The sequence below is a fragment of the Micropterus salmoides genome, unplaced genomic scaffold (genome assembly GCF_014851395.1).
Source record: "Micropterus salmoides isolate LMB-PRFRI ecotype aquatic unplaced genomic scaffold, ASM1485139v1 Ms_hic_scaffold_2, whole genome shotgun sequence".
Taxonomy (NCBI): domain Eukaryota; kingdom Metazoa; phylum Chordata; class Actinopteri; order Centrarchiformes; family Centrarchidae; genus Micropterus; species Micropterus salmoides.
In genome coordinates this window covers 39,378,661-39,404,649 of record NW_024041150.1, presented here as the reverse complement: position 1 = coordinate 39,404,649, position 25,989 = coordinate 39,378,661, and the positions used below count along the sequence as shown (strand labels likewise).

General features: G+C 37.5%; 2 protein-coding genes, 1 long non-coding RNA gene and 1 pseudogene across 13 annotated transcripts in view; all 4 read left to right on the top strand.

The window, feature by feature from the left end:
- The window catches only part of LOC119912525, a 35,894-nt gene extending 13,094 nt beyond the window's left edge, over positions 1-22,800 (top strand). For 2 of the 5 annotated variants that reach the window (XM_038731757.1, XM_038731758.1), the window contains 9 exons: positions 7,910-7,946; positions 16,628-16,747; positions 17,414-17,610; positions 17,945-18,077; positions 18,471-18,812; positions 19,332-19,610; positions 19,697-19,816; positions 20,111-20,685; positions 21,998-22,800. In XM_038731757.1, the coding sequence (XP_038587685.1) occupies positions 7,910-7,946; positions 16,628-16,747; positions 17,414-17,610; positions 17,945-18,077; positions 18,471-18,812; positions 19,332-19,610; positions 19,697-19,816; positions 20,111-20,685; positions 21,998-22,327 (2,133 nt within the window). In that variant the 3' untranslated portion in view covers positions 22,328-22,800. Of the gene's footprint in view, positions 1-2,375; positions 2,712-3,156; positions 3,275-5,240; positions 5,583-7,667; positions 7,947-16,479; positions 16,517-16,627; positions 16,748-17,413; positions 17,611-17,944; positions 18,078-18,470; positions 18,813-19,331; positions 19,611-19,696; positions 19,817-20,110; positions 20,686-21,997 lie in introns of those variants that run through there. The other 3 variants (XM_038731756.1, XM_038731755.1, XM_038731754.1) reach the window with 3 other exon arrangements.
- The window catches only part of LOC119912524 (trichohyalin-like), a 729,783-nt gene that overhangs the window by 345,253 nt on the left and 358,541 nt on the right, over positions 1-25,989 (top strand). The gene's annotated exons all lie outside the window — the stretch shown is intronic.
- Positions 1-25,989, top strand: part of LOC119912537 — a 452,474-nt pseudogene that overhangs the window by 195,345 nt on the left and 231,140 nt on the right.
- LOC119912553 lies at positions 12,769-16,464 on the top strand. 5 transcript variants are annotated; one of them, XR_005446179.1, is made up of 8 exons: positions 12,769-13,061; positions 13,148-13,196; positions 13,668-13,785; positions 15,056-15,088; positions 15,223-15,242; positions 15,379-15,509; positions 15,658-15,790; positions 16,250-16,464. It is a non-coding gene; the product is annotated as an uncharacterized LOC119912553 (long non-coding RNA). The 5 variants fall into 5 exon arrangements; XR_005446181.1 differs by lacking the exon at positions 13,148-13,196 and having other exon boundaries at positions 12,773-13,061; XR_005446180.1 differs by lacking the exons at positions 12,769-13,061; positions 13,148-13,196; positions 13,668-13,785 and adding an exon at positions 13,852-14,376 and having other exon boundaries at positions 15,056-15,242.

Here is a 25,989-nt window from a genome sequence, read left to right as displayed (position 1 = left end):
GGACCAGAGAGCACGGCACAGTCAGTTATGAAGGCATTTGTAATACATTTATCAAGTTTTAAAACATGGAACTCAACAAAAGTAAGGTACAAAGCATCACTGAATAAAAACTGGACAAAAGTTAAAAGCACAGAAACCTCTGACCGTAAACCAGCTCTCTGCTGATTCATTAAGTCTAGTAACACTGTGGATGATCTCAGTGAAGTGGCCCTCTAAAGAATTCATTGATAAGGTTGGAGGACGTCTGCTTCTTTCTGCAGCACAATGTCACATTGTCTCCCTCCGTCACAGGAAAGACAGGACTCTCCGGGATCACAGAGCCAGCTGTGAAATATATTTTGAAAACATTAAAATTTTATTAAAAACATTTACTATTGTGTTAATAATTGTCTTACAATTAAAATATTGACACATAAATGTTTCGTTCATGTACAGTGTAAACTAAGATAAAGGTACTGAGTAGGATTTTTGAAGTGGGGCTGTATGAGGTGCTTTTCATAGTCAGTGTATTATCTGCAGTAGATGGTGGTTGGCGTGTCCCCAGTTTTGAGAAAGAGTTGTACCGACATGGAAGCTAAGTAATGTACCGCTGTGGACAGGATCAGCTGCAAAATGTATTTTTGCCCACCAAAAAATACGGAATTGATACGGAAAAATCTTAGAAATGTGATGATTGTCAGGGATCCCAAGAAAGAAATAAAAAAAATTAAATCAAGGGCTACTGGAAGACACTAAAATATCTCATAAGGGACTTCCTCCTGATCTGATTCATCAGAAGTAAGTTCCTTGGATAACTAGGAGCTGTATGACTGAGAACCTTCACAGACATTGTCAGGGAAGTTCTTGTGTTGTAAGGACGTTTTTTTCCTATTGTTTGTAAGTGGACTCATGTTGTTTATTTTACAATGGAAATTGAAAATAATATGAAAAAAGTCCACTGAATAACAAATGTGAGGACTTTTCACAAATTAACTTCAGAGGTTTGTTTCAAAAAAGGGTGTTTTACTATTTTCATATACTGACAGTGATGCTGACAGTGTTGCTTCTCTTTCCTCCAATTTCACAACAGTATTCTCCGCTGTCAGGTGCTGGAAAGGCCTTTTTAATTTCACTAGGACGTGTTGATGCGACCAGCTAGAAAGACATGTTATAACAGATCCTTTGATCAATTCAAATTTCAATTCAATTCTAGGGGTGTATTTACTTTTGTTGCCGGTGGTTTAGACATTAATAGTGATGTGTTATTTTGAGGGGACTGCAAATTGACACTTTTACACAAGCTGTGCACTCACTACTTTAAATTGTAAGTGTCATTTCTTCAGTGTTGTCACATGAAAAGATATAATCAAATATTTCCAAAAATGTGAGGGATGTACTCACTTTTGTGAGATGCTTATGTGTTATATATTGTGGTATTTTATGAGTTTTTAAATATTCAAAATCTCTTCTTTGTGTGGTTTATAATCTATCGCATTGCTCTCCCTCTTTATTTAATGTTAATGGTTTGTTATCTTTGTTGTATTTTACATTTTGAGGACACTTGCAATGCATGTATTAGCGCACAGGACCACATACTATATTTATTAACCTTGGATACCCATCTTAAATGTATGGTGACCCTGATGAAGACCACAAGCCGAAATGTGTTGGTCTAACAATAAAAGTGTTTTTTCAAAAGTGTTATCAAATAAGATAACTACAAATAAGCCAAAATAATTACATTGACCATAATTATTGGCTAACTTCCTTTGGTTTGGTCTCTCTGTCCTAACCCTCACAATTTTTGGCTTTGTTACACTCACTCACTCACAATCAAGTCAAAAAGGTCTCACTCTGCCCTCTGGAGTAAATCAGCCTCTAATCACACCATATGCACGCAACCATTTCTACTGACACAACTTCCTCGTTCCAACCAACTGTTTCTTATGTTACTATGGTATTTTTAACAGCTGCCAGCTACAGGCTGGAGCAGGTCCAAAGTTCATTGTCTGCCGTTAAAAGTAATAATAAGTAAACAGAATGAATGAAAATCAAAGTGCAATACAAAGACACACACACACACACACACACACACACACACTCTGCTGTGATTAGTTACTTTGATTTGCTTGATTTTGACTTTGTTTAGATCTTACTGTTGTTACTGGTTAGATTTGTCTGTCAGATAAAGGTCTGTTTCCCTGGTTTATTTTGAAATTCAGCCTTGGTTTGTGTCTGTTGTCTGTATCATGATTAGTTTCACCTGTTACCCCCCCTCCCTGCCTGTGTAAATGTATCGCTTTCTGTTTTGTCCAGTCTATATAACATCATATCATTCATATCGTTGGCGTCAGTCTGCAACTTGATCCCTATTCTGAATTTACCAGTTCTGCTTGTTTGTCATAAACTCTGCCCTTCTCGAATGTTTATGTTTTCTCTGAATTATTTCCTTGTCCCCTGGTGGGACTATTATTTGGTTTTGTTCTGGTCTTTGTTGGACTACCTTGTTTTTCTGGACTGCTCATTTAAGTTAAACCCTAAGGTGTCCTGTCTGTTTACTGCATATTAATCAGTTAAACTCATGCTGTCATGTTAGTGTTTTGTGCCGACTCCTTACACTAGAGGGCTGAGGTAAAAGTACAGACGGTTTTATTTCAGGCTAATTTATTCTGGACTTTGACCGGGCAGCCTTCTCTGAGGTGAGGCGACTCATGGACACCAACACACAAAAGGTATGTTGCATTTTTACATGACTCACTTATGTTAAATTGGTGACTTTAGTGATTCCACTTTCTAACATGCCATTATTGTAATTATTTATAACCTGTTTTTAGATTGAAAGTGAAACTGCAATTCTCTGTTGCAATGTTTGTTCATTCACCTGTAAGTTTTTGACGCACCAGCCAGTTGCTTATAACACATAAAATGAGGTTGACATCTGTTGTTACATTTTGTAAACATTATAGACAAAGAAACTGCATATGGAAAACCAAAAGTGATTTATAAATACAAATTATTGGGCGAATAAACTGAGCTATAACATATGAGATAAAAAGAAACAGAAATTGTGGATTAAGTTGAACGTTTTTGAAGTTGTTTTTCCTGCTTTATGTTTTTAAAATAAGTGGCTGGGGTAATCTGGTCCCACATATTTTTCTGACTTATTTTTATTTACAGAACTCCAGGATGACTTACATAAAGGAGATCCTCATCTTGAGACCACAGGTCATTGGTTTCAGTTCAATGGTTTTGTGTCACGCTGCCGTCCTCCTTCTCCTAACACACTCTTGTAGAGGTAAATTACACACAAACAGATGGTGAAAGCCCTTGGTTTCAGTTTAAATATAGTTTAACAAAATTATACTGTAATATACTGGTCATGTGATACAACACAACTACAAAAGCAATTTACACTAAAGGTCTGCGTTAAATTTTACAACATATTTTCAACCCATGTTTTCTTCTTAAAGTAAAGAAGTCCACAAGATTCTGTGTATTTTGAGTGTAAAGTGTAATGTTTGAAATAAGAAATAATCATGTTACAAATGAAAAGTTGAATTCATAAGAAATACTTTTTTAGCCATTTGCTCACACTCTGACATGACAAAAAGCTTTTATATATTTCCAAACTAACAGTCGCCCATATAAAAGGAAGCTTTATAACCTTAAACTCTCTGTAACACTGTGTGACAAATATTTCAGCTGTTCTGGCTGGGACCTGTTATCCCCTCGGGGCATACTGTAACTGTATGGGCTCACTGCTGAGACAGTTACTACTACTACTACAAAACAGTACAGACGGGATTTGGTGCAACGTCATCACAGCGATGGGCACGCAACAAGGCGGCAGAAAGCAGCACTATGTCTATGTGGCACATCAGCTTATACGTCATATCTAGCAGCAGTGTTGGGCAAATTAAAGAAAGAAATTGTAATGAGTTACTTTTTATTATTAATCATTAAAAAAGTAAAAATATTACTTTACTTATTACTGGGTATTAAAAGTAAATAGTCACATTATTCATTATGTTACACTTACTTTCAACCACTGCACCCCATCCTTAAAAGTGAGAAGAAACCTGTTCAGCTGCACATTTTAGAAATGAATCCACTTTAGTGGTACAATGACAAACCTGAGGAGTCAACAACTAGCCTAACTGAAAACACTGCAGCCTCTCAGACCAGGGGACGCTGTATTATATGGGCTATAAATACAATCAGTCAATTTAAAAATACTAAAAACAAAGCAGGTCCCTCTCGATAATGAGTATGATGTTTACGAAGCATAATGTTTTTTAACGCCACTGTCTGTTGAAGTGTTTCGACTTTAAAGCTAACATTACTGTTGCACATGCATTTATAAGAGAAGGTTTCAGTGCTTTTACAAAACAAAAAACATTGATTGAAGTTTCACATTGCTGTGCTGCTTCAATAGATGCTTGCTGTTTGCGTAGAGTTTATAATGGAAGACAATGTTCTTTGCGTCTCTGAGTGTGACACGGCTAGGCCTAATGGCAGTACTTACAGCGGTGGAAAGAACGCCTCTCTCCATTGTTCTCCATCCAAACAAATGGATCCAACTCTGAAATGGTTTATTATTAAGTCAACAAGAATTTACAAACAAAGACGTAATCTACATTGATTACAGTTGTTAACTACAGTCTTCTGACCAGCTACCAAACCGGCCGAGCAGGCTAACTTCTGGTTCAGCACTCTGCCAACATGAATGGGGGTAAAATTGTATACGTGCGGATGGTGTAGCCTTTTCAAATGTTATCGACTGAGTGGATCACATTCTGATAATGAAATGAATGATTTTGCTCGGGTTGTGACGGTCAAATATGTTGTGCCACCGTGTTACAGCCGCTGTTTTGGCCACTAGTAAAAGTTACTTCAAAGCACGGGCACTTCCTGTCGGCATGGAGGCATTGCGAGGCTACCTAGCCAACCAATCACAGAGCTTACGGTTCGTGTCGACTTGACGTGTAGGTACATTTTTGAGGAGGTGCACGTCAGGCTACGCTGTAGGAGACGCCGTAGGGCAGGGGGCTATGCAGAGGCTACGTTGTTGATTTGACGCAGAAGTATAAATTACACTTAAGCTGCTGCTGACACCAGCTCTTGTACATGCTTGCTGCCCTTGACACTGTATGCTGAAGGGTAACAAGGACAGGGTTTCAGCCGAAGTTAGATAGCCAGCTACATACTGTAGTCCCAGTGAGTATAAATAGGAATTAAAAACAGATTTTTTGCCCCCTTAGGTCAGTCTCAGGTGACTGCTCCATCTCTGCCAATAGTGGCGATGGTTGGTGATGATATCATTTTGCCATGTTACCTCGAACCTGCTGTCAATGCTGCTGATCTCACTGTGGAGTGGGCAAGACCTGACCTAGAACCCAGATTTGTCCATTTGAGGCGAGATGGTGTGGAGCTTTTGTTTGAGGAGCATCCATCGTACCTGGGGAGAACATCACTGTCCGTCAACAAACTCAAGCGTGGAGACATTTCACTGAAACTCTCCAAAGTGAAGCTCTCTGATGCGGGAACATACAGGTGCCTCGTCCCCACATCTGGTACAGATTCTGGGGTCAATCTTGCTGTAGGTAAGTTTGCATTAATCCACTGTTCACTAACTTACTCCTCAGTGTTTTAGGCTATGTTATTGCTCCGATGTTAATATCCCCTTATGACCCGACACAATTTGGGACTGCATGCAGCATGTGAAACCGAAACCAACTGACAGGCAGAAATCTCACCCTACCAGTTACGTTACCATTCGTCACAAACTGTCTGGGCTCACAGTGCGAGATGCACTTAATTACTATCACTGGGTACACCGGTGTTGCACCCTAGGCAACCGCCAATGTTCCCACGGGTCAGTCCTGAGCTACAGAAATGTATATATGGGTGTTTAATATTGTAAGAAGGGTTTAGAATGCCGGATAACATCATATGTGTTAGCTGGTTGACAACAGGAAACAGTTGGTCACGCCCTCAGACACTGATTTGGCAAACCTGCTGGATGAGTAACAGCACACTACATCTGATGAAGCGATAAGCACAGACTCTACAGCATGAAGGTTATGTTCTGCTTTAGTGCTCTGTTACGACCCGGCTCTTGGGGAAAGGGACGCAACATGAACCGGAATGTTTTTGGTAAAAGTGCAAGTTGTTTATTTGCAGGATTTAAAAAAGAACGGAAAAAGGGCTGGTGGATGCTGCTTAAATCAAAGAAACAAATTTAACTTAAAGAGGTCTTTCCAAAATTAGAGCCACATGCTAACTCAAAATCAAAATAAACTAAACTCTCTGACTTGTTCAGCAAGAAACAAAATACAAAATGAGCAGCTAACCTAAACCTAGTGTGTCTAACAAACTTAAACTGCAGCCTTTCTAGTCTTTTCGACCACTCAAAGAGCTTTTACACTACAGTACATCTGCATTCACCATTCACACACAATCATTGAGCCTAAGTGCTCAAACAGAAACTAACATTCACACACATTCATACACTGGTGGAACAGCCGCCAGGGGCAATTCGGGGTTCAGTATCTTGCCCAAGGACACTTCGACATGAGGAGGGGAGCTGGGGATTGAACCGCCGACCTTCCGATTAACGGCCAAGCAAAAAATATAACAACAACAAAAAAAAAAAAACTGTTGTAAAAGAGCACTTTTACTACAGTGCTTCTCGATAAATCTTGAAAATAATTTCTTTGTACATTTTTTTGAAAAGCAATATGTTTGGGCATTGCTTTAGGTTCTCATTTAGTTTATTCGGCAATTTAAATATGCAAATTGATAAACATAATCTTTTCCTTGTTGTTCTAAACCTATTAGTCTTAAAATTTCCCCTTCCCCTTAAATCGTACCCTCCCTCCCTCTCAGAGAACAACTTTTTATATTCACAGGCAATCGGCTATTTCTTGCTTTGAACATGAATACTGCAATTAGATTTTGGTATTTTAGCAATTTAGACTGTAGAAATAATGAATTTGTGTGATCCCGAAATCCGATATTGTGAATGATTATCATGGCTCTTTTTTGTGCGTGCTTCCCCAAACCTCTAGACGGTAATTCAAATAAGGTAGCAATAGTGAACAGTAAAGGATGTGAAGTGATTTAAGATCCAGAATGTGCTTAGCTCTTGCTGGGACTGCAATACTTCTGGACAGTTTGGTTTTGATGTGTTTTTATATGAGGCTTCCAGCAAATCTTGTCATCTATGATCACTCCAAGGAATTTATTTTCATGCACTCTTTCTATGTTAACACCCTCTGTCTGTATCTGTGCTTGATGATTTTACTTACAGTTTCCAAATACCATGAATGTAGTTTTATGTTTAGAAATATGTTTGTATCATCTGCAAATAATCATTGATATATAATAACTATATATAATATAGTTAGTTATATATTTATATATTATATAATAAAATATATAATAAATATATAATAAATTTGAAAGGCATTTAGACTGACCAGATGAAAAAAGAATAAAGACAGGGTTGGATTGACCATGTGGCCAACTAGAAGGAGTAGGGGGGAAATGAGATGTCTTTATTAGAGAATAAACAGTGTGGCCTAAGCTGAACTTTATTCATTAGGTTCATTGAAGAAGTGCTCTAATTGTTATTCTTTTGGCAACTTTATATTCAAACTATTTTTGACATCTCTGCTCTCTGTTAGGTTCTGTCTCCTCACCTGAAATAGACATTTCTACAGTCAGCAAAGGAGTGATGTTAGACTGTAAATCTAAAGGCTGGTATCCAGAGCCTGAGGTGTTTTGGCTGGACGGTGAGGGAAACCTCCTCTCTGCTGGACCTACAGAGACAGTCAGAGGTCCTGATGACCTCTATACTGTCAGCAGCAGAGTGACTGTGGAGAAGAGACACAGCAACAGCTTCACCTGTAGAGTCCAACAGAAGGACATCAACCAGACCAGAGAGACTCACATCCAGGTTCCAGGTAGGAAAAAAGGCTTATGAGTTTTTGATGTCATCACTTTGTCAGTTACAGACAGTTGAAGTTTTGTTTTATAAACACATCTATTGTGTGTTTTACAACTACAGTTGAACTCTTCATGGTCCAGTCTAGTTTTGCTCTCCGGATCACCATCTGCTTGGCTGCGTGCATCATGTCTGTTGTTGCAGTTGTCTTTATTTTGTGGAAATGGGGACAAAACAAAATCAGTAAGTCACATTTCTTTTCAAACCTCAAGTTACTTTCACATCTCTTTTACAATTATTTTTACATTAATTATGTTTAGAGTTAAGCGCCGAGAAGGCCAATGTGATCTTAGCATCATCCATTGAAATCAGGGAGAGTACAGCTTGTTTGGTATTATTCTGTGTATATGCACTTCCCAAATGCCACATGAACCAAATTCCAATACCAAGTATCAGTTAATTTACTCATTTAACTTTGATATACTTTTTCGTCTTTCTTCCGCTTCAGCTGTCCCTCAGACCCACAGGCTGCAGCTAAATATTATTTAAGATAGAGCTGATTTGTACGTCCAGTTTCACACAAATATCAAACATTTCAACATTAAACTTGTGTGGTTCTCAACTAAAAGCATCTTTCTTTTGGCTTCTTCAAAATTGTTGTTAGTGGTTACACAAATAACATACATCTCTTTAGGTAAGCGTCACTGTTGCTGTTCAAATGTTATTCTTTTACAATTTATGTTTTTAAGAAACTTTGACAGTTGACTAAACATTTAAACGTTTAAATTGTTTAATATTTCTGCCCAGCAAAGCAAAAATGGGTTTTTGTAGCTATGCTTTAAAGACCTTAAAATGTTTGCTCAGCAAAGGGAACACAGTGTAAACAAAACAGATTTGAACTTCAAACTAAACACACAACTTTTCTATTCACATAGATACCAAGTGGCACCATGAGGGTGAGACTGAAGTTGGAGAAAAAAAGACTTGGATCACAACATTTGGCAACAGCACAGAACTTCAGCTTCTGATGGAGGGAGAAAGAGAGCAGCTCATGACAGAAAGTGAGAAAATGAAGTATTTGAACAAGACAAAGGCAAAACTTGATGAGGAGTTGGAGAAGAATGAGGGAGAGTTGGAACATGTGCAACAGTTGATTACAACACTGACGGAGCAGAAGAAAGATCTGAGGAACCAGAGAGAGAAACTCATCTCACTACAGCAGGAGGACAAGATCAAGATACAAGAGTATGAGAAGAAGCTGACGACGAAACCAAAAACAGACAAACACAAAAAAAGAAGAAGCGTGAAATGACCAAAGAGTTTCTGGAGAAGAGGGCGACAGAACACGAGGAACTGTTAAAGAACACAGAGGAACTACTGGAGACAACAGACAATCTGATTATTAGAATGACAGAAAGGAAAGGGAAACTAGAGAAGGATAAAGAGCAAATAAATAAATACCTGAAAGAGACAGAGAGACAGAGAGAAGAGGTTCAGAGGAAACTTCAGGCAGCACAGTCAGAGAGAGAAGAGGAAATAAATGAAACATTATCTGAACCAGAGAGAGAAACTCATCTCACTACAGAAGGACGACAAGACACAGATACAGTACAAGAAGAAGCTGGAGATGAAACCAAAAATGGACAAAAGCAAAATAATGAAGAAGTGTAGAAAGACCATAAAGGATCTAGACAGGAGAACACAAGACACTGTAACAGAGGGTGGTGGTGGCGTAATGGATAAGACACATTCCTTTGGTGTGAGAGACCCGTGACCCATCCACCATTGTGTCCCTGAGCAAGACACTTAACCTGTAGTTGCTCCAGAGGCGTGCGACCTCTGACATATATAGCAATTGTAAGTCGCTTTGGATAAAAGCGTCAGCTAAATGTATGTATAACTAACTACAGAACACAACCTAATTATTAGAAAGACAGAAAAGAAAGGGAAACTAGAGAAGGATAAGGAGCAAATAAATAAATACCTGGAAGAGCTTCAGTGGAAACTTCAGTTAGAGCATCCAGAGGGAGTAGATGATATAAATTATCCATTAAGAAATGATCCCATGTGATTATTTTATTTAATATTCAATCACAAAAATCCTAAAATTTTATAAAACTATGATTGATTTTAGATCCCTAATATTATCAGTTTAATCAATCTACCTGATTATTCCAAACATGATGTGTTCAGTCACTATGTTCTCTGCTCACAGCCTCTATTATTTGTTATATAGTAATGCATTTGTGTATTATTATGTTGCATAAAAATAATAATAAGTCTTGCTGTATTTGTATATGATGTCATCATAAATAATTAATTCCACTGTATGTTTGATTGAACAATACAGAAGAGTTGTTGTTTAGTTAATTGTTAAAGTTAATAATAAATACTCACAGAATAATGAATGATTATTATGTTTTAAATTTAATTTGACTCAGATTTAATCTTTTGTCCACACATACTTAGTTGTTTCCTTTAGATTGAAAACACCATCCTCTCGTGGTGAAATCAGAGTTTCCTCAAAGATTCCCAATTTAAAGGAAAATCTGATCCCAACAAAAATGTGCAAATAAGACGTTTTTGAACTTGCTGTTGCTGGTGTTTTATTGTTTTGATGTTTTTATATAGAAGTGAAAATGTTGCCTTTGTTTAATGTTTTGCAGTGTTAAGACAAATAACTTTTTCCTCTGGTTAAATTTTATTTTTCTTTTCTTTTTATCTGTCAGTCATGTTTTTACTGAGACACTAACTGAATATAGTTTGTGGAGGTGTGTGTGTATGTGTGTGTGTGTGTGTGTGTGTGTGTGTGTGCGCTGACTAAATACAAAAAGGCAGTGATACAGGATGTTCACAAGTGGTTATGCTCCTTTCTAAACTATCATATGAACCGTTTGAAGGGATGCTTAATACTGCAATGCAAGATAATTTATATTTGTCTTAGTGAACAAATTGGCTTTCAGTTACCTGTAAACTCACTATTCACTGTGGTTCAGTCTTTTGTATTGTTCAGTTTGGCAGTTGTACCAACAACATCTAAAATCGCTGCATCTATTCTAGAGCTTTACTGTAAAACATAAAGGTGAATAATAAATACTCAAACGTGCACATCCTAATCCTAAGAGATTAAAAAAAACACTTCATAGATTGTTAGTTTATAAACTACTCTTTATGTAATATTAAGTTGCTGTGCAGCATGGTTATATCTAGGGAGTGCACTTTGCTTTGCTTGTTTATTTTCTCTAATTAAGCTATTTCTGTTTAAGACAATTTTTTTCAGTCTAGATGAAGGTAAGATCACTTACTTAATAGTAAATAGGCTAGGCACTTGCTTTCAGAAGGAACATGTAGCAAACCAAACCACTTGCTTTGATATGAAGGGTGCTGCATATGATTTGCCTTCTCCCAATAGCTCAGGCACCCAATACAAAATGATTATTCCTGAAGCATCTATACACATAATCTTAACAAAGCACTGAATTATTGTAGCAAGAACACGACAGCAGCTTGTTGTTGAATTAGCATACAAATGAATAAAGGGAGACCTGTGCGCTTAAAGTCCGAGAGGACTGTTGTGTCCACCCTTAATTGCTCTTTCCCTATATATGCATCTCAAAACATATTGTTTCCTGAATAAATAATAATAATAATATGCTGAGTGAAAGCCAAGATCAGTTTCCCCGGTGACATTCGGATAAATTATTAAACGTTTGACATTGCTAAAACAAATACCAACCAATGTGAACTAGAGAAGAGAAAACAAAATAAACAGGCTAATTCCCATCAGAAAGCCTTGCTCTGTGCAAGGAGATGATTCTGTTAATCAACAATCTTCTAACTTAGATGTTACAGTGTATAAAGTGCATTTGTACTGCAGAGACTAAATACGCTTTTAAATCAGTTAATGAAGCAAAATGCACAGTAGATAACAGACTTGTAAAGTAATGAAGGTATAAAGGGCAAATGTAACAAAGTTTAATGTAGTTTTACTGGCCCAAAAATACTTGAGTAAGTGTATAGTTTGACGATGTGTGGGAACGTGTTTTTGTGTCTTCTCTAGTCCTTTTTGTGTGCTGAATGATAGGTGTGTTCAGGTTGGTGTCTGTCTCTGTGTTCTGCTCTCCCCTCATCCATCCATCCATTGTCAGCCGCTTATCCTGCGTACAGGGTCGTGGGGGCTGGAGCCAATCCCAGCTGACATTGAGCGAAAGGTGGGGTACACCCTGGACAGGTCGCCAGTCCATCGCAGGGCTCTCCCCTCATGCTCTGGATAATTCCCTCTCTCTGTCACTACCTCAAACAATCAGCCCAGAGCCCAGACTCAGTTCTGCCTGCTACCAGAGCACCGGAACCCGAACTCTCCTCACTGGCCCATTTGTAAATCATCCCAATCCCAATCAACCCCAATCCCACGTTGTGTTTGTGCAAAACTATCAAAACTAATAAATATTCCCTTTGTTTGAACACCTCACTCCGGTCTGCATCTGAGTCCTGTCACCAGCCGTGACACAAGGCACATACCAATCAGTTATTAAACTGCAGTTTAATACTATGTGGTTTATTGGGCCAATTGTCCAGGGTCCCACCAGGATATCTCACGGTACTCCTGATGGTAAGTCCGCAGCTTGTCTGTTTGCCTGGTTTATTTTGAAATCATCTGTCAGATGTTTTTTTTCGTGTCTTGTTACCTCCCTGCCTGTCTTTGTATAGCTTTCTGGTTTGTTTAATCCTTGACAGCATGCCCTTCTTGCTGTGTGTGTGTGTGTGTGTGTCAGTATGCAATCTTATCATTCCTATTCTGCATTTACCAGTTCTTCTCGTCTGTCAGTAGCTCTGCCCATCTGTTCGCTGTCTACGTTTTTCCTGGATTATTTCATTTTCACCTGCCTGGAGGATTGTTTGTTTTACTGTTTTGGATTTTGGATGTTATATTCCTCTTTTCAGATTTCAGGCTTTTGTTGGACTACCTTGTTTCCCGTGAATGCATCAGTTAAAATCATCCTGCCATGTCCTGACAATTATAGAGGGCTGGGGTGAAAGAACACATGGTTTTATTTCACGCTGTCTCATTCTGGACCGGACAGCCTTTTTTCCCCCTGAGGTGAGGCGACTCATTAACACAGATACACAACAGGTATGTATACTTATGTTTAATAGATTATTTTAGGGATTTCACTTTTTAACATGTCATTATTGTAATTATTTATATCCTGTCTCTAGATTGAAAGTGAAACTGCAGTCTTCATCTGCAATATTTTTTCATACACCCGTGAGTTTTGGAGCACCAGCCAGTTGCTTAACACGTAAAATGACGTTGAAGTCTGTTGTTACATTTTGTAAACGTTATAGACAAAGCATTGCATTTTGAATACCAGAAGTGATTTTAAAAAAGGTAAACGAGTGGTTTAATAAACTGAGCCATAATGTATATGGGGAAAAAGATAATTTGGAATAAGTGGAAAATCTTTGAAGTTTTTTTTCCCCACAATTTATTTTTTTATATTATTTATTATATAATATATAATTCAGTTTAGTTTGTGTTTCCACATATTTCACATGTCCTATCTTTGCTCTTATCGTAACTGCTTTGTTTGACTGTATTAATTAGTTTAAGTTACTAATAGAAGTTACTAAAAAAACATTATTTCACAAAGCTTTAGAGTATTAAAAAAGCATTTACACTGACTTTCATTATAATAGACTCCCAGCTAGCTCACCTTGCATATATTTTTATTTACAGAACTCCAGGATGATTCATATAAAAGCCAGACTCCCCTTCAAACATGAGGTCAATAACTTGAGTTCAATGGTCTTGCATCATGCTGCCGTCCTCATTCTCCTGACACACTCTTGTGGAGGTAAATGACTCCCAAAAAGATGGTAAAAGCCCTTGGTTTGAGTTTAAATATAATAATAAAAAAAAATACTGTTATGTACTGGTCATGTGATACCGCACAACTACAAAAACAACTTTATAACTGCTTTATATTATAAAGTGCTACCACAACATCGACTATGGGCCTACAATCAATTTCACAACCCACGTTTTCTTCTTACATTTGATAAGTCCACCAGATCTTCTGTGTATTTTGAGTGTAACATGTAGTCTTTGAAATAAGAAATAAGACATTGAATTGTCTTTATTAGTATAAACGTCATGGTTTTAAACCTTTTTATCAAATATGGACATTTATCCACCCGCTTCGAATGTTATCACTCGATTGAATGGGCGTTATCAGTGGTTATCAGCTCATATATATGGGCCAGCAGGGGCCTGCTGCGCCTACTGGTAGGCTCAGAAGGCTGTTATCATCCATCGACATGGTTAATCACCGACAAATACAAGAGAAGACTCCAGATCCAATACCAGAGGAATCCAGCTCGCCGGTAATCGGAGGTCTACTGAATGACGCAGCAACGTTGCAATATTTCGCGCTTGATATTTTCAGGTAAGAACATTTAAATGATAAAACCGAGCATTTTAACGGAAATTAATTAGTCAATAAGGGAAAACAATACATAAAATGTGTTTTAATGTTGCGTGACATGAGTGTTGACATGAGATAAGCGTATTGCGATTATTTTGTAAACGTTATATAGGCTCATTACGTTACTTACTTGCTTTATTTGAGCATTAACGTTGCTAATAAGCATGTTTTTACGTATGAAGCTAATGGGGAAATTTAGTTTCTAGTTAAACGCAAAGTTAGCCTGTAAAATTTTTTTTTTCCACACTGTAAGGCTTATTGCATAATATTGTATGCTCGTTAACGCCCATCATAGGCCTAACCTTACTCCTGTTGACTTATGAGTGAAATATTAAACCCATGACGTATTTTATGGCTGTTTGGGTATCTTGGGATCTTGACTAGAATGTAAAATAAAGTTTTGTGGGTTTGAAAAAAGCTTGGATGGATTTGATCCCACACGAGGTAGCTTACAATGACATTCATGCAAAAGACGAATATTAGGAATCTATTAGAAGTAAATATAGACTGTGGTGTCTGTGTGTGTCACATTTATTGCTGTCCTTGACATTGAACTTGAAAAAAAAAGTCTATTTATCTATCTGCCTGCCTGTGTGTGTAACATTAATATATCTTTACCTAACTTTTTTGTCTCCCACAGCATCAATTTCCAGTGGATTGAGGGACTTCTGTGGTAGGCTAAGTTTGTTTTATTACTTCCATGCTCTATCTCTTTGTTGAACAATCTAAAATTTGGTTTTGGCCTTTTTAGAGAGAAGGGCCCGTTCACAAATCTGTCTTGTGCAAGTTTTTCTGTTTCTGTTTTAGGTTGAAGATGGCCCAGAGAGGTAAGCCTTGCAGTTGCTAATCTAGAAGCATTAGGCAAGTGTGTCTGAGAACGATGGTATGATCTGCAACACTGTCTTTTTTTATTACTGATTTATAACTGACTAGATTTTTCTTTCTTTGTTGTTATTCAACAAGAGAGAACTCCCATTAATGGGAATCAAAAGGAAACCCTGAAATCCTTTTTTACGCATGGAATGACACGAGTTGGGTCAAAATTAATTCCAAGTGCTGCATCTGCTACTGGTTTGGACACCAGTGTCATAGAAGTAAGTTTTACTTTAGTGCCACACTAACAAACAACATGTCAAATAAATATATCATTCTGCTGCACTGCTTCTAAAAATGAAGTATTTTGTTAAAATACTGTTTAATTGGTGTAATACTCTATCGTTATTTTTTGTTTTTGTTTTTCAGAACTGGATCGGTAATTACAAAAGATCACAAATTTCAAAACCTTTGTCTGAACCCCGTCAATCAAAGGCAAAAGTTCATGTCAGAGAGCTGTCGCCTTACAATCTTTTTTGTAGGGACATATTCAAAAACAAAGGTGAGAGACAAAATTGAACAGCTTCTTTTAATTGTTATATATATATATATATATTGTATTTGCTTTTGTACATAGTGGCCCTGTTGACATCAGGGGTTTACAAGGGTCATGAAACAGATTTTCAAGATAGTATTTGGCAAGTACTTCACTCACGCAAGTTGCATTCATCAACGTAAGACTGCTGTGTGTATTGAAAAGAATCATCAGGTCATCTACTTTACATGTTATCTTGTTTTTACAGAGTTGTTACAGAGAAATGGGTTTCACAACCCAAGTAAACCAGTGTGTTGAAGCGGGTGATTTATCCTCACTAACGAAAGTACTTTCGGTCGTTAAGGTGTATAATAGGTTCAGTGTTTAAGTTGAACTCATCAGGCTCTTTGAAGAACTGCTCTATTTCCTTTTTTCGTCTGTCAACTTTACATTCAAAGAACTTTTGACATTTCTGCTCCCTATTAGGTTCTGCACCATCACCTGAAACAGACATTTCTACAGTCTGTAATGGAGTGGTGTTACAGTGTGAGTCTGCAGGCTGGTATCCAGAGCCTGAGGTGTTTTGGCTGGACGGTGAGGGAAACCTCCTCTCTGCTGGACCTACAGAGACAGTCAGAGGTCCTGATGACCTCTATACTGTCAGCAGCAGAGTGACTGTGGAGAAGAGACACAACAACAGCTTCCAACAGAAGGACATCAACCAGATCAGAGACACTAACATTTATATTCCAGGTTAGACAATTACTTATGAGTTATTAGTGTCTTCACTTTGTCAGTTACAGACAGTTGAAGTCAAGTTTTATAAACTCATCTGTTGTGTTTTTTCATTTCATTTCATTTCAGCTGATCTCTTCATGGTCAAGTCAAGATCTGCTCTTCATATCACCATCTGCCTGTCTGCGTGCATCATGTCCATTATTGAAGTTGTCTTTGTTTTGTGGAAATGGGGACAAAATAAAATCAGTAAGTTGAAACTTTATCATACTTCTTTCCAAACCTCAAGTTACTTTCACATCTTCCATTTTTACATTGAATTATTATTTATTATGTTTAGAGTGAAGGGCCAAGAGGAATGATCTGACGTGACCTTTGCAATCTTAGCACATACAACTTGTCGGTTATTATACTGCTTATGCCATGCGAGTGGCCATGGCATAAGCAGGATGGCACATGTCTCTGTAATTAGTCATTTTTCTGTTAAACATAATAAAATCTTGATCCTCAGGCTGTTGTCATTTGTGTTGCTTAGTAACATCACGCTAAACAGGAAGGAATTTTCTTTATTTCATCTCCATTTACTCCATTTACTTAACATACATATGTTTTCTTAGCTCCTGCCCTATCAAACGATATAGCATGCATATACAGTAGGCCTAATGGTAGAGGAGTTATTCCTGATTCTTTTGGGTTTGTTATTTTAGGCCTTTTTTTCCTGGAGATTGAGAATGAAAATGCTTCACAATTCAAACGTGTCTTTTGCTATTCTTTAAATGCTATCACCTTTCTGCTGTGTTTCTCTGCCATGTCCCCTTAAAATCCTTTCTCAGCAAAGGGGAAACGGTGCATAGACAAAAGGTTAAAAACTAAAGCGTGTCTTTAAACTAAACACACACCCTTACATTCCTATAGACACTGAAGTGGGAGAAAGAATGACAAGGGTCAAAAGATTTGGCAACACCACAGAACTTCAGCTTCTGATGGAGGGAGAAAGAGACGTCAAGCTGCTCCAAACAGATAGTGAGAAAATGAAGTATTTGGACAAGACAAAGGCAAAAGTTGATGAGAAGTTACAGAAGAAAGAGGAAGAGTTGCAACATGTAAAACAGGTACTTGCCTCATGTTTTCTTTTACTATATTTATTTGGCCAGCTGGATAAGGAGATTTGACACCTCAGTACATCATTGTTAAACTGCTGTGAAATCATGTTATAAAGTCGTGAATATTTTACATAAATTTTTCAGATTTATAAGGCGAAATTAGATTTTAAGAGAGCTACAGCAGACTGACAATGAAAAATACCTTTTTACAGTGTTTTGTGTTTACATTGATTGAAGTATTACAAGCAGGGCTGCTGCTGCAAAAGCTACAAAAAGCTTTCAGCTGATTCATACGAACATGTTTCATGATCATCCTGGAAAGTAATTTTAACAAGCTGGTAAGTGGTATGATTTTCAGAACTCCAGGATGTTTCGTCTGAAGGATGGATGCTCCCCAAAACCGCGACTCTGTACCTTCAATGTTTTGGTTTTCCATCACACTATGGCACTGCTTCTGCTAACACACTGCTGTAAAGGTAACTAACATATTCACTCATTGTGTGGACTGAGAACTGCTGGGGGTGGTGTTAGGATCCTGAAACACTGGGGGCTTAGCTCAGCCCAACATTTTCACTTGATAATTGTGCTTCCTCTCTCTCTCTCCTCTCATTCTTACTCTACATATAGGCATGCTGAGTAATTTTAGTGTGGAGTAAAGCTGCTGATTGGACAGAGGACTAAACAATATCATTTTATTTTCAAGAGGCTTTAATGCATGATAGATAATTAGATCCAGGGTCTTTCTGAGATCTTTCTGAGGCTGCTGTCATGGTGTAGCCAGTGTAAACGACGCAATCGACACTGAGCCTTAAAGAAGTGAATTTCTTTAGCTCTTACTGCCAGTATAAAATAATGCCACTTCTTCCCAGGTCAGTCTCAAGTAATTGCTCCACGTCAGCCAATCCTGGCAGTCGTTGGTGATGACATCATTTTGCCATGTCACCTGGAACCTGCTATGGACGTTGCCTCCACAGCTGTGGAGTGGTCGAGACCTGACCTGAAACCCAGATTTGTCCACGTGAAACGTTCTGGTCAAGAACTTCTAGATGACCAGCATCCATCCTACAGAGGAAGAACATCGCTGTTCAACAAGAAACTGCAGGACGGAGACATTTCACTGAAACTCTCCAAAGTCAAGCTGTCTGACAGGGGAACATACAGGTGCTTTGTTCCCATATTGAACAGAGACTCAACTGTGGAGCTGTTCTTTGGTAAGTCGCAAGTGTTAATAAGTGTTAATTTTAACATTTATTTATAGATCATTATTGGGGCTGATCCTCGATACCGATTTATGAGATCGGCTCAGGATGTGTGTAATCGGTATCTTTTTCTCCACTGTACTGTGTTTTGTCCACTTCAGTCTGAGAGTGTTGCAGCTCTCTTAATAGCAGCCAGGCTTTATACTGCAACATTTCTCTGCATAAGGGAGTGAAAATTAAAGCACGTGAATGTGAAAAATGTTTTGGTAGCATGGTAACGCATCTGATCAAAGCTTGAGGTGTTTTGGCAGGTCGGTGAGGGAAACCTCCTCTCTGCTGGACTGGGAGAGACAGCCAAAGGTCCTTAGTATTTGGGCCGAGGGGAATGGATAGAGGGACTTTTGGATTGATCTAATGGACACTTGAACTTGAGCTAGTGTCTAACTTGAATCATCAGGCTCACTGAAGAAGTTCTGCATTTTCATTCTTGTGGCAACTTTACATTAAAACAACATTTCTGCTCTCTGTTAGGTTCAGTATCATCCCCTGAAATAAACATTTCTACAGTCAGCAAAGGAGTGATGTTAGACTGTAAATCTAAAGGCTGCTATCCAGAGCCTGAGGCGTTTTGGCTGGACGGTGAGGGAAACCTCCTCTCTGCTGGACCTACAGAGACAGTCAGAGGTCCTGATGACCTCTATACTGTCAGCAGCAGAGTGACTGTGGAGAAGAGACACAACAACAGCTTCACCTGTAGAGTCCAACAGAAGGACATCAACCAGATCAGAGACACTCACATCCAGGTTCCAGGTAGGAAAAATGTTTTTGAGGCCATCACTTTGTCAGTTACAGACAAATGAAATCGAGTTTTATAAACATATCTTTTATAATTACAGCTGAACTCTTCATGGTCCAGTCTAGTTTTGCTGTTCGGATCACCATCTGCTTGGCTGTGTGCATCATGTCTGTTGTTGCAGTTGTCTTTATTTTGTGGAAATGGGGACAAAACAAAATCAGTAAGTCACATTTCTTTTCAAACCTCAAGTTGCTTTAACATCTCTTTAGCTAAGCCTCACTGTTGCTTATTTGACTTTATCCCCCATTTTCTTTTTTTTTGAGAATGAAATGCTTCATAATTCTGCCAAATTAAGCAAATGTGTGGTTTTGTAGCTATACCTTAAATGCCATCACATTTCTAATGTGCTTCTCTGTTACGTCCCCTTTAAACAATTTATTATCAAAGGGAAACACAGCATCAATAAAACAGGTTTGAACTTTAAACTAAACACACAACTTTTCTATTCACATAGATACCAAGTGGCACCATGAGGGTGAGACTGAAGTTGGAGAAAAAAAGACTTGGATCACAACATTTGGCAACAGCACAGAACTTCAACTTCTGATGGAGGGAGAAAGAGAGCAGCTCATGACAGAAAGTGAGAAAATGAAGTATTTGAACAAGACAAAGGCAAAACTTGATGAGGAGTTTGAGAAGAATGGGGTAGAGTTGGAACATGTGCAACAGTTGATTACAACACTGACGGAGCAGAAGAAAGATCTGAGGAACCAGAGAGAGAAACTCATCTCACTACAGCAGGAGGACAAGATCAAGATACAAGAGTATGAGAAGAAGCTGACGACAAAACCAAAAACAGACAAACACAAAAAAAAGAAGAAGCGTGAAATGACCAAAGAGTTTCTGGAGAAGAGGGCGACAGAACACGAGGAACTGTTAAAGAACACAGAGGAACTATTGGAGACAACAGACAATCTGATTATTAGAATGACAGAAAGGAAAGGGAAACTAGAGAAGGATAAAGAGCAAATAAATAAATACCTCAAAGAGACAGAGAGACAGAGAGAAGAGGTTCAGAGGAAACTTCAGGCAGCGCAGTCAGAGAGAGAAGAGGAAATAAATGAAACATTATCTGAACCTGAGAGATAAACTCATCTCACTACAGAAGGAGGACAAGACACAGATACAGTACAAGAAGAAGCTGGAGATGAAACCAAAAATGGACAAAAGCAAAATAATGAAGAAGTGTAGAAAGACCATAAAGGATCTAGACAGGAGAACACAAGACACTGTAACAGAGGGTGGTGGTGGCGTAATGGATAAGACACATTCCTTTGGTGTGAGAGACCCGTGACCCATCCACCATTGTGTCTTTGAGCAAGACACTTAACCTGTAGTTGCTCCAGAGGCGTGCGACCTCTGACATATATAGCAATTGTAAGTCGCTTTGGATAAAAGCGTCAGCTAAATGTATGTATAACTAACTACAGAACACAACCTAATTATTAGAAAGACAGAAAAGAAAGGGAAACTAGAGAAGGATAAGGAGCAAATAAATAAATACCTGGAAGAGCTTCATTGGAAACTTCAGTTAGAGCATCCAGAGGGAGTAGATGATATAAATTATCCATTAACAAATGATCCCATGTGATTATTTTATTTAATATTCAATCACATAAATTCTAAAATTTTATAAAACTATGATTGATTTTAGATCCCTAATATTATCAGTTTAATCAATCTACCGGATTATTCCAAACATGATGTGTTCAGTCACTATGTTCTCTGCTCACAGCCTCTATTATTTGTTATATAGTAATGCATTTGTGTATTATTATGTTGCATAAAAATAATAATAAGTTTTGCTGTATTTGTATATGATGTCATCATAAATTATTAATTCTACTGTATGTTTGATTGAACAATACAGAAGAGTTGTTTAATTAATTGTTAAAGTTAATAATAAATACTCACAGAATAATGAATGATTATTATGTTTTAAATTTAATTTGACTCAGATTTAATCTTTTGTCCACACATACTTAGTTGTTTCCTTTAGATTGAAAACACCATCCTCTGGTGGTCAGCTAAATGTATGTATAACTAACTACAGAACACAATCTAATTATTAGAAAGACAGAAAAGAAAGGGAAACTAGAGAAGGATAAGGAGCAAATAAATAAATACCTGGAAGAGCTTCAGTGGAAACTTCAGTTAGAGCATCCAGAGGGAGTAGATGATATAAATTATCCATTAACAAATGATCCCATGTGATTATTTTATTTAATATTCAATCACAAAAATTCTAAAATGTTATAGTAGGACTAGGATAGGACTAGAGAAGGATAAAGAGCAAATAAATAAAAATCTGAAAGAGACAGAGAGAAGAGGAGACTTCAAGGCAGCGCAGTCAGAGAGAGAAGAGGAAATAAATGAAACATTATCTGAACCAGAGAGAGAAACTCATCTCACTACAGAAGGAGGACAAGACACAGATACAGCACAAGAAGAAGCTGGAGATGAAACCAAAAACGGACAAAAGCAAAAAGACCATAAAGAATCTAGACAGGAGAAATACAGAACACAGAGAGACTGTAACCTGATAATGAGAATGACAGAGAGGAAATGGAAACTAGAGAAGGATAAGAAGCAAATAAATAAATACCTGGAAGAGACAGAGAGAAGAGCTTCAGTGGAAACTTCAGTTAGAGCATCCAGAAGGAGTAGATGATATATATTATCCATTAACAAATGATCCCATGTGATTATTTTATTTAGTATTCAATTGCAAAACTTCTGAACATTTATAAAATTATGATTCATTTTAGATCCCTAATGTCATTTAATCACCTGGTTATTCCAAACCAGATGTGACCACAGTCTGTTCGCTGCTCACATCCTCCATCCTTTGTTCTAGTAATGTATCATTATGTTGCATAATAATGTTGTGAATTGTGAAAAGTTTTGAATATGTTGTGCTATAACATTATTTTGCTGTATTTGTATATGCTGGTTTCACTGACATAAATGATTTATTTACTGTATGTGTGACTGAACAATACAGAATAATTTAGGGTAGTTTATATTAGTATTCCCCAAGGGTTTTGGTTTTATTAGTTGTTTAAGTTAAGTACTTCAATTTAAATACTCACAGATTACAACAAATGATTGATATGTTTTAAATTAAATTCAAAATTGATTTGATGTTTTGTCTCAGAAATGGGACAGAAATGACTAAAGAAACCTTCATCATGATTACTGTCCAGAATATACATCTTCTTAAAGAGTGAATTAGAAATATAGACACATTGCACACATATAACTCTACAAATGTCTTCCTTGACACAATAAAAAAATCAGTAAAGTACAGTAACTTGTAGGCCCCTAGAAAAATGTGTTGCAAAATTTCTCAGTTCATCCAGGGGACATGTGGGACATTGTCTCCATCAATGTCCCACACAGGGGAGGGGGCAAGGGCAGCCAACAACAAACAGGATGTCTTTCTATGTCAAAGAGAAATGTGTTGATGTAGCGACACAGCAAGTGGCCTTGGCTTTCTTCTGTCAGTTTTCTTTTTTGTGGTTTCTGTCTAAGAAGCTTAAATTATCACCAGCATATGTAGTGTCTAAAACAGAACATAGAACAAGATATAAATCACTCCTGTTGTAAATAGGTCATGCTTCTGTGGTTTGTTACCTTTTCTCCTTGTGACAAAGTCTGATAATATGTGGTGACAAGAAAGACAGGTACAGAACTGTAGAACATTTTCTAATCTCCTCAGAGATACGTGTCTAAAAAACACCAACATAAAGCATGTTTACTAGTAAGACAGGTACAGAACCATGAAAACTTCTCCAGCTCTTCATCAAATGAACATGTGTTTGTGTTCCTCAAAGTTATTATAAAATTTACAAATAGCAGAACAGAAGCTGCTGAAGCAATATACAGTTAAGCTTGAGCTCAGAAAAATAATAATACCCCAGCAAAGACTGTTAAATTGCACTTTCCTTGTTTCCTCATTCAGGAGGGAGACATATCTGACTAAATTTGAATGTTTAAAAGTTTACAAGTGGTTATGATTCTTTCTAGAGTATCATATGAGCTTTTAGTAAACTCTATACACACTTTTCTCTGTCATCTACCCTTTTGTTTTGTTTGGTTTGGCAGTCACCTTTACATATTTTACATATGCATACATATGTTTGTGTAACTTTAAGTTTTCCACAGTGAAGTAGTCCCACCAGCAGCAGCAGCAGAGCCACCATCACAATGGTGAAAACAGTCCTTAACATGAGGTAAATATGACAGGAGTGATCTGAGGAGGGACGAGTCTCTCTGTGAACAGCTGCAAAGACAGAAAAAAAAAGTATCTCATTAAGACATGTCGTGTTTCAGTGCTTTTACTTTTTAACACATATTTTTTTGTTTTATTGAAGATAGATTATTGTTATGTTGTGCTTTTTTGTGTGTATTATGACTTTAAATTATGCCTAAAATATTTAGATTGCTGCACTAAAACTGTGTATAGGCTTGTTGTGTTAACACAATAGTGCCTATGCAATGTTTCCCTAAAAACAATACTGTTTTTGAAACCCTGTTAGGTCTCACCTCTTACAGCCAGCCGGCTCTGAGGTGACTCTCCAAAGTCAGAGATGCAGCACTTGTAAAGTCCTTCGTTAGATTTAGAAACACTCTGGATCACCATCTCTCCTGTGGAGCCTGAGCCAATAAAGATGTCATCTTTATAGAAATCAGCTATGTGAGCGGAGGAGGTCATTTTACTTCTACAGCGCAGAGTCACTTCATCTCCCTCCATCACAGGCACAGGAGGACTCTCCAGGATCACAGCTCCAACTACACACAAAGAATTTCATACACATTTTTAGAAGTAGGTTAAATAAAACATTTTGCTGATGTGTCTATCCTAAAACTGATGATTAGCCATTTAAAACTGTGGCACAGTGGTGAAGCATAAGCATAGAACCCACTATTAAAAAACCCACTATTAGAAAACTTTTTACAGGCAAAAGAGCAACAATAAATAAACATACAAACTCACACTTGTAACCTGGATTGAGCTGAGTCACATACAAAAGTATTCTTTTTTTCCTGCTGCATACTTTATAAATTTATTTGCAATTATTTATTTATAATGACAATGTTTTCAGGGTAATTTAAAAAACAATGCTAATGTTTTTGTTTGTTTTACCGTTTTACTACAGTTTGTGTATACTTAAAATTATTGCTAATCATTTTTTGCAACATACAACAGTGATTTTCTCAAACACTCCCATCAGCTTCCCTCCCCTCATATAAATGTGTCTGTTACCAGTGACAGTGATGTTGACGGCGTTGCTTCTCTCTTCTTCAGTCTCGCACCAGTATTCTCCGCTGTCTGTTGGATACGCCGGTTTGATGGCACAGACGGATGCTGTTGATGTCAACCAGGTACTGACACACTCGCTGACTTTTCCCTTTATCTTCCTCATGACGGTCAATCCAGTTGCGTTTTTAAAACCCTCGCAGTTAAAAGAGATGGATTTGTATTCAAAGAGCTGCAGACTGGTTGAAACAATCTGAGGAAAAGCTGCATGTAAGACAGAAATACAGATCGTTTTTTGTTAAAGTATTTAAAAATATTAACACGACAATTTAATTGGGAGATGGACAAAATAGATATTCTGACTTTAGGTGCTAAAAAAGATGAGCTACAGTGATAAAGTTATTTAGAAATCAAGAATATGTATCATTATAGACAAATGACTATAGCTGATTCTTACCACTTTCCTGAGCGTATTTAAGGTGAACTTGTGCAACCAGCAGCATCAATACGTTCACTGAAGAGACGAAAGAAGGCAGTGGAGTATCAGACGTGTTTTATTTCTAGTAAACATAATAAATATTCATTCCACTAGCAATGGTAATGTCACATCTATCATCAATGTTATATGAGACAAACTCAGTACTCACACAGTCGTATGTAGAGAGCTGTGACCTCCATGTTGTCTTCCTGTTGTCTGTCTTAACATCAGACTGAAGGACGGCTAAAGTGTAATGTAGGTGAGAAAGAACCTCCTCTTCCTGTGTAGCTAATACAGTGGGGGAAATAAGTATTTGACCCCTTGCTGATTTTGCAGGTTTGCCCACTTACAAAGAATGCAACGATCTATAATTTTAATCATATGTACATTCTAACAGTGAAAGACAGAATCCCAAAGAAAATTCCAGAAAATCACATCATATGAATTTATAAAAATTGATAACCATCTGATGAGGAAAAACAAGTATTTGACCCCCTGGACAAACAGCATGTTAATATTTTGTAGAAAAGCCATTATTGACCAGCACAGATGTCAAACGGTTTTTATAGTTGGTGACAAGGTTTGTGCACAT